Below are 19,731 nucleotides of genomic sequence, written 5' to 3'. Positions count from 1 at the left end.
GGATGGATGGATGTATAGACTAAGTGAAGATAGACTGGATGGATGAATGGATTAAGTGATGATATACTGATTAATTGATTGATTGATGCATTTGTGTGTTCATGAATGCATAGACGGACCAAAAACGATGGATTCATGGATAAGCCAATGAAAGATTAATTAATGAATAGATGGGTTGGTGGGTTGATAGATAGTTGGATAGATGATAGACTGCTGTATGAGTGGATGGAGGTGTTGATGGATGGGAAGATAAATGGGCATACAGTGTATGTATGAGTGTATAGACAAATGATTGATGGATAGATGGATGGGTTGATGTATTTATAATTGGATGGGCAGAGATTTCCCTGATGCTACAAATCTTTTATTCCTGTCATTCCAATTCATCTTGCTTCAAAACAATTGAAATGTTCACTAATAAATTCAAAGAGTACCACATGTGATATGTTCAAGCTAGTCATTGTTCTCTTCTAAACTTTTTCCAGCAAATCTAAATGAGTCTCTCCTGAATAAAAGAGGCACTCAAACTGTATTTATTAATTCAATTAGAGTTTCTGTTTGCCAGTGTGCTGAGGTTTTCTTTGGCATTTTGATTACTGCTAATAGTCTTTTGTGTTTGTTTGGCCACTGGGCTTTGTTTGGACTGGGCCGTGGATGCAAATATTTTTCGCCTGTCTCTTGATGCCAAAAACACAGATAAACAGCGCTCTTATCGCAGCTTATTTGTGCAAAGTTTAACGTGGAGGAAGTAGTTCACTAGTTGACTGCTTCCTGTTCGTCTGAGCGTGGGCAGCTAGAGATCGTATTGTTCAATTCCAGGGGCTGGGTATCAACGGTCCCTTTGTGGCCAAGGATTTGCGTCAGAAATATGATTTTCTGAAATGATTTAGTCGGTATTAAAGAGCGTTTCTTTTCCATGATATCAAATAGGCTTTGACGCTGGCCTTTGTGTGGCCTCAGGGCTTCCGCTGTGGGCTTTTGTTTTATCCTGCTAAGGGGTCAGGGGAGCATCCTTGAACTTGTGGCATTTGGGGCATCGTGACGTCCCATGAGTGGAGCTGACACTTCAGCCATGAATGTGGTCAGTGTTCCCCCTAAAACCCCTCTTATTCAGTAATGCGCAAGGTCCCACGCCAGCAGTCTGGATGCAATATGGTGTCAGTGGCTATTTATTGCAGACCCCATGTCAGCTTTTTTCCTTGTTCAAAGTTTGACCCTGGCAATGTTTTGGATGAATAATGTAAACAAAAGTAGAAAAGTAATTGCAATAATATTTAAAAGATATTAATAAAGAGGTTAAATTTAAATTGGTGTTCAATTTAATTCTTGTTGTTAGATTCAGAGTTCAATAATCAAAATCTATAGAGATGGATGGATAGTAGAAAGAATGATAGATGCATCGATAGGTATTTGGATGATGGAAAGATGCATTGATTGAATTAATAAATTGATGGATGGATGGATGGATGGTTTGATGGATGTACGGACGGATAGTGTAAAGATGAATGTAAGGATGAACATTTGGATAATGGAAAGATGCATTGAATAAATACATAAATTGATAGACGCTGATTAATTGATGTATTTTGATTTATTATTATTGATTTATTTTATTGATTAACTGAATAAATAAATTAATGTAATCTGATTAATAGATGTATTTTTGATGGTTGGATGAATGAATAAATGGATTAATGGATGTTTGGATTATGGAATGATGCATTGATTGAATAAATAAATTGATAAAGTGATTCATAGATAGATTTTGGATGGATGCACAGATGAATATTCGGATTATTGAAAGATGCATTGATTGAACAAACAAATAAATTGATAGACTGATTAATGCATAGAGTTTTGATGGATGGATGGATGGATTTTTGATGGTTGGTTGGGTGGATGGATGGATGGATGAATGATTGGATATTTGAATTATGGAAAGATGCATTGATTCAATAAATAATTTGATCGAATCAATTCCATCAATAGATGGCTGGATGGACAGTGGAAAAATGGAAGCAAAGGTGAGCATTTGGATGATGGAAATATGCATTGATTAAATAAATAAATTGATAGATGCTGATTAAAAGATGGATTTTTGATGGATGGATGGATGGATGGATATTTAGATTATGGAAAGATTCCTGGATTGTAGTTTTTAAGGTTGGATGGATAGTGGAAAGATGTATGCATGGATGGGCATTTGGATTATGGAAAGATGCATTGATTGAACAGATAATTTGATATACACTGATTAATAGATGGATTTTTTGGATGGAACAATGAATGGATGGATAAAATGATATTTGCATTAAGAAAATATTCATGGATTTAAAAAATAAAGTGACAGACTGATTAATTAATGGATTTTGATGGATGGATTTTTACTGATGAATTGTGGAAGGATGTATGCATGGATGGGCATTTGGATGATGGAAAAACATTGATTGAACAAATAAATTGATAGACACTGATTAATATATGTATGTTTTATGGTTGGATGAATGGATGGATGGACAAATGGATATTTGCATAATGGAAAGATGCATTGATTGAAAAAAATAAACTGATAGACAATGATTAATAAATAGATTTTTGGATGGATGAATGAATGTTTGGAAAATATACATTAATTGAATAAATAAATAAATTTATAGACTGATTGGATGGATGGATGGATGGATGGATGAAATTTGGATTATGGAAAGATGCATTGATTGAACAAATAAATTGATAGATAATAAGATTGATGGATGATTTTTTAATTAATAGAAGGATTTTTGATGGATGGGTGGATGGATATTTGGATTATGGAAAGATGCATTGATTGAATATATTGATAGACTGGTTAATAGTTGAATTTTTGATGGATGAATATATATTTTTATTATGGAAAGATGCATTGATGGATGGAATTTTAAGGATGGATAGTGGAAAGATGGATGCATGGCCATTAAAAAGATGATTAGATGCATTTATTGAATAAATGTGTAGATGCTAATTAAAATATGGATGTTTGATGGATGGATGGATGGATGGATGGATGGATAGTGGATAGTGGAAAGATGGATGCATGGCCATTAAAAAGATGATTTGATGCATTGATTGAATAAATGTGTAGATGCTAATTAAAATATGGATGTTTGATGGATGGATGGATGGATGGATGGATGGATGGATGGATGGATGGATGGATGGATAGTGGAAAGATGGATGTATGGAAGGGTATTCGGATGATAGAAAGATGAATTTATTGAATAAATAATTTAATAGACTGATTAATAGATGCATTTTTGATGGATGGATGGATGTATGGATTGAAGAGCAGATGGATAAATCAATGAACAGATGAACAAATGGTTGATGGAAAGATGCGTTTATAGTGGATTAATGGCTAGATGATGGAAAGATGACTTGATAAACAGATACGTTTTTAGATGAATAAATGAATAGATTAATGAATGGCTATATTGATTGATGGATGCATTGTTAGGTGGATAGTGGACTGATGGATGGATGCGGAGATAGTAAAAAAGTCAAGTGCTAGAATTCTGAGAATCTCAACCTAAGACTGACTACCAATATTGTAAATACAATAGCATGTTGCTGTAAAACACACACTATACAATTAATGACAAAAGTCAAGACGACAAATCTGTGTACAAATACAAACATGTTGCTTTGACTTATTTTAATAAATTAGTAAGGATTCAACAATATATTTAAGATACACTTATTTTAATATTTTATTAACGTGACTTGAGATGACTAGAAAGGTTAATTTAAATCAACTAAAAAGTAAAGTTAGCAAGATTTTCTTTACACTGCATGAAACCTTCTGATTTATTAGAGGTTTTCACTGTGCATAGCAAAGAAACTTGATATTTTTAAACAGAACAAAGCTGTCTTACACTTACCACTATAATATGTAATACAATGCAGTTTATTGAGGTGTTCACACACTTGCAGGAATGTTTCATCAAGGAACATTTACCGAATTCCTTTGCTTATTCTAATTACACACTGTCGAAGAAAAAGCAAGCATAAAATGCCTTTTAATGATGCCCTACTTATTCTTGTTTGGGATTTCATTGCTCTTTTAACCCACAAACCTTTTGGGCCTCGCAAACCAGTCGTAAATCCACTTAACTTTTCAACACAGGCCTCCTCTCTGCAGATTGTAATTGCTCAGTTCCTCAGTTTTGTTCAGATTTATCTGTCAAAAGAGAGAGAGAGAGAGAGAGAGAGAGAGAGATTGAGGAAGATCTGCAAACCTGAGCTCTTCCTGATTCCAGTGACGCTGTTGGTTCGCCAGCTGTGATTTTGACCAAGATCTGTGGCAGGAACATGAGGTTTCTTTCCTCTGTTTGTTTTGATGTCTGGTATGATGCTGACGCAGAGCTGTACGCTGTGTGCACATGTTTGAGATGCTTGTGATTGGACAGTCTCTTCTTACTCTAATTGTTTTGTGGTACAGGCAGGATTTTGATATGGCTCATGTGGACACCGCGATCACTTGATTTGGAAATGCAATTTGTTTTATCTTCTTTCAGATGCAATACAGTGTATCCCGTACAATACAATACAATACAATACAATACAATACAATACAATACAATATAATATAATATAATATAATGTAATATAATACAATACAAGTCCCTTTATTAATCCGGGGTCGCCACAGCGGAATGAACCGCCAACTTATCCAGCAAGTTTTTACGCAGCGGATGCCCTTCCAGCCACAACCCATCTGTGGGTACATCTACACACACATTCACCCACACGCTCATACACTATGGACAATTTTGCCTACCCAATTCACCTGTACCGCTTGTCTTTCGACTGTGGTGGAAACCGCAGCACCCGGAGGAAACCCACGCAAACGCAGGGAGAACATGCAAACTCCACACAAAAACGCAGAGGCTCGAACCAGCGACCTTTTTGCTGTGAGACGACAGCACTACCTACTGCGCCACTGCTTCCCCACAATACAATACAATACAATACAATACAATAAAATACAATACAACATGTATCCTTAAAGGAAAAGTTTACCCAAAAATGAAAGTTCTGTCATCAATTACTCACTTTTTACTAGTTCCAAGCCAGTTTGAGTGTTTGTTTTTTTTATTCTGTTGAGGACAAAAGAAGATATTTTGTAAATGTTAGACACCTGTTATCATTGACTTCCATAGTTTTCTGTTACGAAAGATTTCAATTACACTTCAAAATATCTTCTTGCATGATCACCTCATAGCAAGATGGTAACTGAGCTTTGGCTGGGTCAGTTTGCATTTCTGTGTGGAGTTTGCATGTTCTCCCTGTGATTGCATAGGTTTTGTCTGGGTGCTCCGGTTTTCCCCCACAGTCCAAAGACATGGTATAGGTGAATTGGGTAGGCTAAATTGTCTGTAGTGTATGAGTGTAAATGAGTTTCCCAGGTGATGGGTTGCTGCCGGAAGGGCATCCTGTGTGTGAAACATATGCTGGATAAGTTGGTGGTTCATTCTGCTGTGGCGACTCCAGATTAATAAAGGGACTAAGCTGAAAAGAAAATGAATGAATGATATAAAATCTTTGGTGCTCAACAGAAATAATAAATAAATAAATAAATAAATAAATAAATAAATAAATAAATAAATAAATAAATAAATAAATAAATAAATAAATAAATAAATAAATAAATAAATAAATAAATAAACAAACAAACAAACAAATAAATAAATAAATAAATAAATAAATCAACAAACAAAACTTGTTTGGAACAAGTAAAGGGTGAGTAAATGATGACCAAATTTTTATTTTTGGTGAACACACATCCACAGACGGTATATATATCAAACTTGGTTAGCTCAGTTTTGCTCTATGTCTGTTTGTTTGCAAGGCAAGACACGTCAACCGAATATATGTTTTTAGACCTTTTACTTTTACCTGTATTTATCTTGATATTAACTAGGCTTCTTAGGTTAACTAGGCAGGTTACAGTAATTAGGCTAGTTATTGTATAACGATGGTTTGTTCTGTAGACTATCGAAAAAATATAGCTTAAAGAGGCTAATAACTGACCTTAAAATGTTTATTAAAAAAATAAAAACTACTTTTATTCTAGCCCAAAAATATTATCAGACATGCTGTGAAATATTCTTTGCTCTTTGAAACATCATTTGGGAAATATTTAAAAAAGAAAAAAATCAAAGGGAGGGGGTGGGGGGGTGGGGGGTAATAATTCTGACTTTAACTGTGTGTGTGTGTGTGTGTGTGTGTGTGTGTGTGTGCGTGCGTGCGTGCGTATGTGCCTGCGTGCGTTCGTGCGTATATATAAATATATATATATATATATATATATATATATATATATATATATATATATATATATATATATATATATAGATAGATAGATAGATAGATAGATAGATAATGCCTTTATTTATATATGACAAAATAAATAAATATTGTTGTGTAATTGAATAAATAACATTATGGTTTGCTGACATAATTCAGACTGTTAATTAATAGCAATCCATAAATGAACATATATCCATAAAGCGCTTATGTTTGTGACCTCAATACCATGATGATTTCTGAAGGATTTGTCTTTGCAGCAGGAAAATTCCTTCTGTCTAAATGCCCTTTGAATGTTGACTTGGATTAGCTTTGCATGAAAGTTTTAAAAGCTTTGTGTACTTATGTAGTCATGCACAGTTTGCGTGTGTGTGCTCATTTGCTAACCGTCTCCTTTCTCTCTCTCTCTACAGTTGATGTGAGTGTGGCGCTGCCACTGCAAGTGCCACCTTCTGCCATCCCTATGGACCTGCGTGTGGATCACCAATTCGCCCTGGCGCCGACAGACCCGGCCCAGCGTGAGCATCAGCTGCAGCAGGAGCTTCTGGCCCTCAAGCAGAAACAGCAGATCCAGAGGCAGCTCCTGATCGAAGAGTTTCAGCGGCAGCACGAGCAGCTCTCCCGACAGCATGAAGCCCAGCTGCAGGAGCACGTCAAGGTGAGGCTGCTGGGATTTCTGTACGCCAACCTGGATGTTAGCATCCCCCTGGATCCAACCAAATAAGACAATACGATTTTTCCATTGGCCTTTGGTGCTAGCCAGAATGTGTGGATATGGATTTGTTTGTTTAATGGATACAACTTTTGATTCGTATGTAATTGCTGGATGCTCAAAACTAAAGTTAGGTTATAAACAAACTACACTACAGCAACAGTAGCCGTGTTATCATTCAGAGATGCAAATTAAAGCTGTGATAGGTGAATGTCTTTAGAATTTTTTATATGCTCGTTGAACGGCTCCTGATAGCAATAATCAAATTAAGTTGTCTAAATGTGTTTTTTAATATTCTGTGAAAGGCATAGGAACAAGAAAAGTTAGTCCAATCGAAACATTTGGTCTAAACAGTACAATAGGCTGTCCTACCTGCCTGTAATTGCATACGTATGCACAGAAAGGTTTACATTAGGGTTGGGCAAATAAACGATACAATATTAAATCGCGATGAAATTTGTCAATAACAGTTATAAGCTTCCGGACTTTTATACTCTCTTTTGATCTAAGAGCCATTCACACAGCAGAAATGTGCAACAACGGGAATATAAAAGTGTGTTTAGAATAGAGATGGACCGAAATTTTGTCCTTGCACTCACACAGACCACAGGTTGAGCGCCCCCTGCTGGCCTCACTAACACCACTTCCAACAGCAACCTAGTTTTCCCATGTGGTCTCCCATCCAGGTACTGACCAGGCTCAGCCCTGCTTAGCTTCAGTGAGTAACCACTGCAAAGTGATATGTCTGTGGCCAAATCACAAACTTCTTTGGCGTTTGAACTTTTATAAATATAGTAGGAAAAGAAAGAAAAGAAGAAGAAAAATATTCCCCGACTTTTCTCTTATAAACAAAAATAATCCTCTGAGAAGTTTTGACATGCACTGACATTTGTGTTGTTTTCAGTATCTTAAAAACATAATAAGTGCTAAAGTGTGAAAACACTGTAAACAGCACACGCTGGGCTACAATAATACCTATGCAGCATGTTTGTATGTGTTTGTGTTTTTGAGAGAGAAACGTTTATGCGTGGTTAGTGAAAACATTTTGAAGTCACTGAAACAAGGCCGTGAAACACACAGAGAACATTTGTGCACAAGACCTTTGAGAACTGGATCTTTTAGCCTAGTGTTTTTGCTTCAAAATGATGTGAGAATCATCGTGTTTACTTGCTCACAGAAAACAATATAATGAATTTAAATTACTGAATCACTTTCTGAGTGAAAATGGTTTATGCGAGAAGGCGTGAACTATCATTACTAATTCAGTGAGTCACACCTGAGAAGACAAAGACCTGCATAATGAGCTGCGAAATGAGCCATTAGACAGCTATGTGACTAAAGGCTGATTTATACTTCTGCGTCCAGCGCACGTGTGTACTATGGCGCAGCCTACGCGTCGACGCATAGCCCTACGTTGTGGCCGTTGGCGTCGCTGACGTGCAGCTCTTAAAAAATTTAACTACATGTCGCAACGATGCGTAGTGCAAGCTTTATAATTGGTCAGCTTGGTAGCGCTGACGAGTCTGGGCGGGACCGAGAGCTGCGCGAACGGTGCGAGCCCGATGGAGCTATTGTTTACAAGTGTTAAGTCCCGTGAAGGAGATCCGGATGGAAAGTTTTGTTTTGTGTTTACCTCATGGTTAAAGTTGTTGCTAGTCAGCTGGTTCCTGCCTCAAAATGAGCGAGTTTGAGCCACCTCTACATTTAGGAAGTGTTCAGAACAAAACAAAGCTCCAGCGAAGAAACTCGACACAGAGGAACATAAACACCTCATGGCCAACTAGCGTTTCGGAAGTGTTAATGCAGGCCAACAGAGACAGCGCACAGAAGTATAAATGCACAGCTACACGCGTTGCATGCGCCGTGGGTTACGCCGGTCACTTGACACAGAAGTATAAACCAGGCTTAAGAGTTTCAAGAAAGAAAAAATTAAGTTTATATATATATTTTTTTATTTGCAGTTTATTTAAAATATATTTAGCTATCACACAAAATAACTCGAGATACTCTTGTGAGAGTCAGTACACTGTGTAAAACTCTGTAAACTATATAATCGTATACATAGCAAATCTACTTGTAAAGTTACTTATAAATACACTTCATGTATAACTTAAGGCATGCACTTGAATTTACACACGAAACATTGTGTACAGACGACACATTCAGGGCAAAATCAGCAATGGAAATGTGAAGTGTGTAAGATAATAAAGGATGTAAGGTTTGTAAAAGTCCAGTGAGAGCATCACATGGTCTTAGCTGTACAGGTAGGAATCTCAGAGCCTGTGGAGCCATGTCAGCATCAGTCCCTCTTTACAGACACACAAACAAATAAATGAACATGAAAAAGGCATATGTGCATCTTGGACAACATGCACATCCATATCAGCAGACAAAAATGTCAGTGTTGTAATCTTTAACTAAACAGTAAGTCAATTGATCATCTTGTGATGGTTTTGTTAAACACACTTGGAAAGGGAAGAAAATAGCATCAGGACTTTCCATTTCATCTCTCAAATGTCTCATTCTGTGTCTTATAGATTAAGTAGCAGCGCATGTGGTTGGAATGACATGAGGGAGAGAAATACTGAGAAATGTTCACCCGTTTTATTCCTCCCTCCCGCTTCGATTTTCCATTTCTCTGTATATTGAATATTGGTTAGAGAGGCATCTGCGTGTAGCTGGCTTCAGACTGAGCTTCGTTGTGAGTAGGATGACAGCATTGGTGAATGAGGAAGGGCCAGTGTGTGCCTGCTGTAATAGCTGCGGATCAGCGTCTTTGGGAAACACCGGGAGCCTGTGAGCTCTGAAACCTCCGGCTTTGCTGTGTTTCCACAGTGAGCTTTTCAGCCAATGGGAGCGCAGCAGCCCTGAGCGAGCTATAAATAGACTGGCAGGCTGCAGGCCATGTCAGAGCTAATCTCACCGCTAAATGGACAGAGTTTAGTGTTGGGCTTTGATGGATGCTGTGCTTTTGCTGTGACACCTTGCTGATCATAGGGAAAGGAGGGGAGATTGGGTGTTTTTTTTTTTTTTCCTGCAGTTTCTCACCGAGCTGCTGCAAACTGCAGTCATGTTAAATGTGTTTGCTTAAGTCAAAAGATTTTATTTGGAAAGTCATTTTTAGATGCTTTGAAGGATGGATGGATGGATGGATGGATGGATGGATGGATGGATGGATGGATGGATGGATGGATGGATGGATAGATAGATAGATAGATAGATAGATAGATAGATAGATAGATAGATAGATAGATAGATAGATAGATAGATAGATAGATAGATAGATAGATAGATAGATAGATAGATAGATAGATAGATAGATAGATAGATAGATGTGATTATTTATTTGATTGATTTATTTTATGTGTTCAGATGCAAAACTCTCTAAATCCATCAAACCTCTTTTCTTGTATATGAGAATTTTCTATCAGGCTCCTATAATTAGATTTAGAAGTTTCATTTCATATATAATAAAAGATTTATTAGCTAGTAAATAAAATAACTTTCTTTCAAAAATATTTTTATTTTGTGTCAAAACCACTTGTCCTTTTTTGCAAAAACTTCTAAATCTACCTAGTGGAACAAGGCATTGTAATTCGCTAAAATATCACTAAAGATGCAGTTAGATATTATTTTGCCAAATATAAAACACATGACACAAACCACCTAAAATTAAGAATATGTAAATCTGTCAAGTAAGTGGCGGTTCATTCCATTGTGATAAACCAGGGAAAAAGCAGAAGGAAAACGAATGAATGAAATCTGTCAAGTGAGTGCATTAATAAATAACATTAAAACTGACATTAATTAAATCTTAACAATCTGTTGTCATTTCTGATATTTGGGATTTAGATGTAATGTAAGCAGAACAATGTAAACATTGTAAGCTTAGCTTTGTAGATTCAAATGTAAAGCATCGTGAAACATCAAGATCTGTGCATTGTCTAAAAACATATAAAGCTTATCAGATGTACAGGTATTATGAAGCAATACAAATAGTGTATAGTTTTATACATTATATTTATCTTTTAAAAAAAATAGCTTAAATTAGCAAATAAAACACAAGGGGCTCTATTTTGACGGTCAATGCGCAGAGCGCAAAACGCAGGGCGCAAACGCTTTCAGGGCGTGTCAGAACGCATTTTTGCTAATTTAAGGATGGGAAAATGCACTTTGAGCCAAGGCTAATGGGCTAAAAGGGTTGAGTTTATTTTCTTAATGAGTTATAGGTGTGTTTTGAGAATAAACCAATTAGAGTCTCATCTCCTATTCCCTTTAAGACCCTGCTGCGTTGCGCCAAGAGCGCATTCGCTATTTACAGGACGCAAAGTAAGTCTAAGTGGAAAAAATTAGCATTTCACAAGCAAACAGTTCACAGTTTTTTAAAAAGAAAACAGTTAAACAGAGCATCTACTGCATGAGAATGAGAGATAATGGATCTACTTTCACTTTCGCTCTTGGATAGGGAAACCTTTACACAGACATCAATTAGTCTATAAATAATTAATTGCGTTTGTTAAGCGCAAAGGTTTGTTTCAAAACTATTTCTGAATTCAGTTCTAATTTCCAGCAAACGAATAAATGAACAATAATGACCAAGTGTGGTCAAAATACTGAGTTATTTCCAAATACACCTGCCATGCCCCATATGGTCTAAAACCTGACAGGTGGGCAAATCTAAGCTTGTTTTTAATAAAACAAATATAAATATGGATATATTAAATAATACTGCTAATAATAATAACATTATACAAAAGCAAATTGTTATGAATGAACTGAAAAAGCCTCCCGAGATGAAGAAGACATAAAAGCAGTGGTTTTTCATATTTATGTAGGCTAGAAAATAATATGTTTTGTAATATTTTAATCCTTTATATTTATATCCTATATATATCCTTAATATTAATTTTTTTCTTAAGTAAAGATATTTGCCTATTGCTCTCTTGTGCGTATTAAGCAGTGTGTATGCGAGGCGCAACTCTGCGCCGAAGTTTAGACCGGGTTTGTTTTGGTCTAATGAAAAATCTATTTTAGTTTCTCAAAATAGCGACGCGCCAGCAGTGGGCCTCAGAACGCCTTCCTTTTTAGACCAGAACGCCTATGGGCGCACAAATGAGCGCTAATGCATTTGCTATTTAAACAGCGTAGCGCAACCCCTCAAAACGACTCTTGCGCCAAGCTGAAACTACCAAAAGACTACTGCGCCATGCCTTGCGCCACACTGCGCCGGGTGTATGATAGGGCCCAAGGTAGGCCTACTGGGCAAAAAGGGGATGTTCATTAATTTTCACCATACTAAAGGTCTTGGTCTCTCTTGTTTATCATAGTATTCACGTGGGATAAAAGAACAGCAAATTAACTTCGTCTTTCGTGAAACGCAGTTGTCGTTTAATGTATAGTAAATCAAACTCATTCAAAGTAGTGTTGCTCCTCTCTATCATTTTTCCTCTAATAGTATGCAGACTGAGGGTTTTTAGGATTACAGCATAAATCACCTGATTTAATTTGTGTATGATACACAATCTCTTCAACATTAATATATTATTAATTTTTGTTACACATTTTAAAACTATCAAGCTGACTGAAGGTTCTGAAAAATAATGTTGATGTAGACCTGTTGAAATGTATACACAAAGTACTTTGATTGCAGCAATGCATTAACCCAGCACAAGCATTCATGGACAAACTATATTTTTGTGTTTAAACAGAGCAGATGTGTTGTAAAATGCTGTTTAGACCTGTGAATGCTGATGAGCTGAGGTCAATGTCACGCTTTGCAAAGCTCCATTCAGAAATGCCAAGGCTTTTCCTGCTAAGGAAGAGTGTTTGCGGTTGGGCTTGACGTGCTCTCGGCTCTACATGTCGTCACGTCCTCGAGTCTCGCTCTGCCAAGTGACAGACGCCCATGACTCATCGCCAGTGATCTCCCACAATCTGCACAAACTCAGATCAAGTCTTATGTAACCAAATAAAAGGAGTATTGAGTCTTTATTCGCTTCGGATAAATACATGTCCACTTACTTACAGACCAGCCATGTGGTTTATTAGACCCTGAGCTTGTGTGAAACATCCATTTTAACTTGTGTCTTAAAATTAGTGGTTGGCTGATATAGGTTTTTTGAAGGCCAATGTCGATATCATGGAAATCAGTTTGACCGATATTTATATATATATATATATATATATATATATATATATATATATATATATATATATATATATATATATATATATATATATATATATAGTTTTTTAATATTATATTTTTATTTTGAACTTAAGCAACGCATAGCAATACAAAAAGCAACATTTAAAAAAAACCCTCGTCACATCAGTTCCTTTAGTTTTATGCATAGATTGAAAATGCTACATATATTTCTAGGCCAGTGGGCACAGGCAGTATGGCCATCTTGCAAACAATGACAGGTTCGTACCTTTAATATATTATGCTTGACATTTGACAGATAATAAATAAGGGTTTCCAGGTAACTTCGAAGCAGCAAATACTAAAGCGATATCATTTTATTTATAACAAATTAAACATTAATAAAACACAGTTAAACTGAAAATAATTAAAAAATGATTTTAAAAAGACATTTGTAAAATAAACATGTACACGAAAACAAATGTATCGGCTGATACTGATATATACCGGTCTTGGCAATTATATTTATGCAGATATCATGGAAATCAGGGTGACCGATATTTAGGCAATATGATTTTATTTAATTAAATTAAAATTGAATTTAATTGAAAGTCATTTGAAAAATATATATTTTTAAAAAGACATCTGTTAAATAAACATATACCCTATGGCAGATGCTGATATGGATCAGTCTTGGCGATCATATCGATGCCGATATCATGGAAGTCAGGGTGATCGATATTTAACTGATATGATTTTATTTAGTCAAATTAAAATTTCTTAAAAAATTTGAAAAATGATTTGTGAATAATAATTATATACACCAAAACAACAGTAACACATATTTTTTTTTTGGTATTGTGCATCCGTTATGGTTGGAAAAACGTTGATTTTTATTGGTGGAAACTGAGAAGTGAGAAACTGTTTTGAATGTCTGTTAAGGAGGCCACAACACTCAACATAATATTGGATTATAATATTGTCAATAAGCATATGCACTGTTAAAAATGCTGGGTTCCACACAATCGAGTTGTGTTGGGACAACATGCAGGAATTAAAGTAAGATATTAGTTTTTACAAATTTAAGTGAATTGAACATTTTACAATTGAACAAGTAAGTTTTCCCCACACAAAGCTCAAGAATTGTGTTGATTCAGCTCAATTTAAATAATTAGTTTGAACAAACAACAAATGCCATTTTTTGAGTGTGTAAATTGCATAGTTTTTTGCATTTAAATAAATACATACATTAATAAATAATTACTTTTTTTTTTTTTGCAAAAGTACAGCTTTAGTAGTATTTGTACTTTATTTTATTTAGTTGTTCTTGTAGCTTGTAGAAAGTTTTTTTTCCCTTTATTTTAATTGGTCCTGTTTGATTTACTGAACTTATCATATACCAAAAAATACCAAAACTGTAACCCTAAAATCGTTATACGCACCGAACCGTGAGCAATCTGTTCCACCCCAATTGTTTATATCTTCTCAAAGCAAAATTTGTCACTATTTTAGAGACGCCAGCTTTCAGACTAGCAGATTGATACTAACAGGGGGACTTTAATGTGATTTAACTGACCAGAATTACCAAAATCCACTCAACATCCAAGCGTCGACTGTGTGCAGCACTGATATTAGCCATGGCGAGCTGTAATGGATGTGACTGCTGCTGAGCTGAATCACTGTGGAAGTGGAAATGCAGTTAAAGGGAAATGTTAGACGAAATGGCTGCATTTACAGTGCTCAGTGTGAGAGAGATTATCATCCTCTTTAAACTGTCTTTTTAGTCGAGGAGCTGTTGAGGTAATTGCATATGTGGGTTTCATCTGGGGAAAAAAGTGGAATGCTGCTTTTATGCTACACAACAAGAAGTCGATAAACACATTCAGACACTGGTCTTGAATGATATTGGCATTTTTTCACAATTGTGCATCTGTGTTATTAGTGGTAGAGGTTTGGTGTGTACTATCTATGTAAAATGCTGTTTGCATCTTGTTTCAGCTGGGTTTTAGGAAAAGTACATGGCATGCACTAGTGTTCAAACAATTGGGCTGTAGGGTAAAACAATACGAAACAATACAAAACAGTAACACTAATTAAAACAAAACAAATATTTAAACAATTATCAAAAAAAAAAAAAAAGTGTAACAATTACCAAAACAAAACGTAAAATAAAATAAATGATGAAAACGTAACATCAAACAAAATTATGTAAAATTAAGGTTGACATAAAATTAAGTTGAATAATTATTAAAACAAAACATAAAATTTGAACAAATACCAAATCAAAACAAAATAAAATGCAACAATTATTAAAACAAAACAGAAAATAAAATACAATAAAATTGAACAACTAACAAAACTAAACCAAATAAAATTTAACAATGATCAAAACAAAATAAAATTTGACAATTATTAAAACAAAACATAAAATAAAATAAATGATCAAAACGTAACATCAAATAAAATTGAACAATTATCAAAAGAAACATAAAATTGAACAAATATCAAAACTTAAAATAAAATAAAATGTAAACAATTATCAAATCAAAACAAAATAAAAAATCACAATTATTAAAACAAAACATAAAATAAAATACAATAAAATTTAACAACTAACAAAACTAAACAAAATAAAATTTAACAGTTATTAAAGCAAAACAAAATAAAATTGAACAATTATAAAAACAAAAAAGTAACACTTGTTAAAACAAAACAAATATTTGAATAATTATTAAAACATAAAATAAAATTGAACATCCACCGTGTCACCATCTGTAAAGGATCAATTAAATAAAATGAAATGAAGTAAAAAAAATTACTTTTTGAGTTGGGATATCACAATTTTGAATTCACATCTTGCAATTCTGACTTGATTTGAGTATATACAGTAGTCCACATTTGAAGTGGATCAGTTTTTGGTTTTAGAATTGTCCTAAGACAAGAATGAGTTTTGTTCAATAGTTTACGAAAGTACTTTGTTGAAGATTTTTTATCTATTTCTAATGTTGACGACTGCATTTCCCAATTCTGATGAATGCAAGTTATAAACTCACATTTCCAATCTTGTCGTTTAGTCAAATATGTGATTTACAGTTCAAAAGGCTGCTAAATATGACATCTTGATTTATTTTGGATATCTATCAGAAATGTTTTAATATTGTATTAAATATATAAGAATATTATATATAAGAAAAAATTATGTATATTAAGTAATTTTATATGGCATCAAAAAAGCATTATGGTGGCTCAGTGGTTAGCACTGTTGCCTCACAGCAAAAAGGTCGCCGGTTTAAGTCCCGGCTTGGTACAGTTGCCATTTCTCTGTGGAGTTTGCATGTTCTCCCTGTGTTGGTGTGGGTTTTCTCCGGGTGCTCTAGTTTCTCTCACACTCCAAAGACATGTGCTATAGGTGAATTGGGTAAACAAAATTGGCCGTGGTGTATGAGTGTGTGAATGCGAGAGTGTATGGGTGTTTCCCATCACTGGGTTGTGACTGGAAGGTCTTCCGCTGCATAAAACATATGTTGGAATAGTTGGCAGTTCATTCCGCTGTGGCAACCCCTGATAAATAAGGAGGTAAGCCAAAGCGAAATGAATGAATGAATGAATGGCATCAAAGCAGCTTTATTATGTATATTTAATAATTGGTTTTATATGGCATCAAAAAATTGTTTACAGTGACTAAGACTGTTATTACATTGTAGAAAATTGGTTTCCATTTCTATGTTATTAAATTGGAGGTTTAAGACTGAATCAGTGAATCCACTAAAGTAATGTGTGTGTGTGTGTGTGTGTTTTCTCTTCAGCATCAGCAAGATCTGTTGGCTTTGAAGCATCAGCAGGAGCTCCTGGAACACCAGCGCAAGTTGGAGCGTCATCGACAGGAGCAGGAGATGGAGAAACAGCAGCGAGAACAGAAGCTCCAGTTACTCAAAAACAAAGAGCGCGGACAAGAGAGTGAGTGGCCACAACAACAACTCATTACCTGACTGAAATACAAAACCTCTTCCACTTATTAGGATAACTAGCATTTGTGCATGGCTGTTTATCTCAACATTTTACTCACTTTCAAACCGTTTCTTTTTTATTCAGCCTGAAACTCATCATTTATTTATGTACAGTTTTCTGCAAAATATCACATGAGCGGAAATACAGCAACATTAGATTGTGATGGGTGTTTTCACATGTAATTTTAGTACATATTGGATTTTCATTCTCACAATTGATCATTTATGTCTTACTGTTTGTTCTTAGATTAGAGGTAAAAGAAGTTGTGTTCTTCCTAATATCCTTAGTTTGAATAGTTTTACTTAAATAGACACTTAAATGATCACCAAGGGCCTTATCATACACCCAGCGCAATAAGGTGCAAGATGTGTTTGGCGCGATTTGTTGCTATTTTGAGACAAGCGCAACCCTAATTTTCACATTGTACACCTCGTTGTAAGAAAAGCTAATCCATTTGCACCACTTTGTGGACTCATGGGTGTGCTGGTCTTAAATAGAGGTGTATTAATGTGTAATGTTGGCATGTTGTAAAAAAAGGTGCACAACCAACAGTATTAGAGGGTTTTGCTAAAATTACTAAGTGTGAAAGCGAAAGACTCAAGCAGTGTACTGACGCTGTGACGTTACCTGTGGAATCAAAAGACCGAAGAGTCGTTACGAGATTAATTAAATATTACGTTTAACAACTATAGTGAGACTCGATCCAGTGGTACATCCTTGATAAACTGTCCGACGTGCACTACTCTCTGGGGTTTTGTGACAGGCGCAAATGCGGCAGTGCATGCCAGAGTGCATGTGTGGTCACGTGATGTGCGTTTTCAGCGGTATCTTTTCAGAAATGCAAGATGAAGTGCTAGTGTGGACGCTAAAAAACGTTTTAAACTAAGACATATTAGTGGTAACGGCCAAAGTGTGTATGTTTTGCAAGTGGGTTTGCTGTGACAGGGGCAGGGCAGAGGATGGCGATGCCGGCTCAGCATCATGATGTCTATCGACCATCAGTGATCGACCCACCGCTATATACAACTAGGGTCTGCTTGTTTTCACATGGTATTTAAAATATGTGGCTTAGAAATAACTTATTAAAATTCGTTTTTTGATAGGACGAGTATTTATTTATTTATTTTGCTGCTGGGCTATTAAAAACAAATTAGCATTTAGCCTTATTTAAGTCTGATATTTTATTCTTCATGGTCCTAAAAAGTCTTCAGTTTGACTTAGTGAAACCCGCAGAAACCCTGATGTCTAGCAATAGCTAGATCTCTCATGCTACATATCCTCATGTTGAGTGTTCCTGTCAGCCTAGCTGGTCTATTTTTATCTGCCTGTGTTGTCGCTGACACGCAGTCACCTGTTGCCTTCGAGGAGCGCGTGTTGTCTGCCGCCGCCGCAGATGTGTTCGTACACCAGCGACGGCCTCTGGGGACGTGTTTACAGACGATGAGAAAGGTGGTAATTGAAGGAAAAGCTGTGCGAATTCATCCATCTGATGTGTTTCTTTCAAAGAGGGAACAATAGTGAGGGTAAAAAAAAAGACATCTTTGTTTAAACACGGCGGTCTCAGTGGAACTGGAATAAAGAGTTCGCTCTTTTTAAGACCGGATAAAGGGGCCGTTTCTCTCAGATGTAAAGAGATATCTGAACCTGCGCTGGAAGAGCTGTTTATCGACACCAGAAAAACAAGCGTCGGCCTTTGTAGTCGTGATCAATTGGCCACCGTTCGATCTCCTCCGTCTCAGACTATTAAGAGTTTTTTAAGACCATTTAGAAGACGAAATTACAGCGCCGCAAATTACAGGGTTTAGAAATGGCGGAGGAATTGACAGTCACAAATGCACAGGAGGCTTTTAGAGAAAGCGAGCGGTATAACGCTGAGAGAATGCCATTAATGTCCTGCTGCTTGCTGTTTGTGATCTTCCTGAACTGTGCGCTCTTGATCGACAGGCGCCGTGGCGAGCACTGAGGTCAAGATGAGGTTGCAGGAGTTCGTCCTCAATAAGAAGAAAGCGCTGGCCCAGAGGAGTCTCAACCACTGCCTGCCCAGCGACCCACGCTACTGGTACGGGTGAGTATCAGCCTGCTTAAAAAAAATGTTACAGCTTTTTACTGGTCCTCTAAGGTCTGGGCATGTTCCGGTATAAGTTTCTGACAGTGTGATAGCCTTGGATGCAACACAGTATTGTGATTACTGCTCTTAAATATATTATTTTTAAATGTCTGGTTAAAAAACAGCCCTATTACCCATTGAACACAATAATTTTAAGAAACATTTCAAATATTTTGGAGCAGTAAACATGTCAGACTAAGTAATTAAAATAAATTATTGACTTCTGCTATATTCATTAGTTTTAAAAACACTGATTTCTTGTAGAGGCATCATTGGATATCTGTCTCTTCTTTGGTTATAAAGTAAGCCACAGCACTGTTCAGATCTATAGCATGATTGGATGTTGGTGCAAAAGCGATTTGTTCTTTAAATGTGTCCTGAATCATAGGCTGACCAGTAGCTTTTGATGTGGAG

At 35.9% G+C, this 19,731-nt stretch overlaps 1 protein-coding gene across 8 annotated transcripts in view; it reads left to right on the top strand.

The window, feature by feature from the left end:
- The window catches only part of hdac4 (histone deacetylase 4), a 399,635-nt gene that overhangs the window by 232,279 nt on the left and 147,625 nt on the right, over nt 1-19,731 (top strand). For 4 of the 8 annotated variants that reach the window (XR_015498934.1, XR_015498936.1, XM_087266974.1 and 1 more), the window contains 3 exons: nt 6,759-7,003; nt 17,009-17,159; nt 19,155-19,269. Coding sequence is in view for 4 of the 8 variants with exons in the window: in XM_087266974.1 (XP_087123100.1) it covers nt 6,759-7,003; nt 17,009-17,159; nt 19,155-19,269 (511 nt within the window). In the remaining 4 variants the exon portion in view is untranslated. 8 annotated transcript variants of the gene reach the window in all.

This window comes from Danio rerio, chromosome 9 (genome assembly GCF_052040795.2).
Source record: "Danio rerio strain M-AB ecotype USA chromosome 9, GRCz13ab, whole genome shotgun sequence".
Classification (NCBI taxonomy): domain Eukaryota; kingdom Metazoa; phylum Chordata; class Actinopteri; order Cypriniformes; family Danionidae; genus Danio; species Danio rerio.
This window is presented reverse-complemented; position numbering and strand designations above follow the sequence as displayed.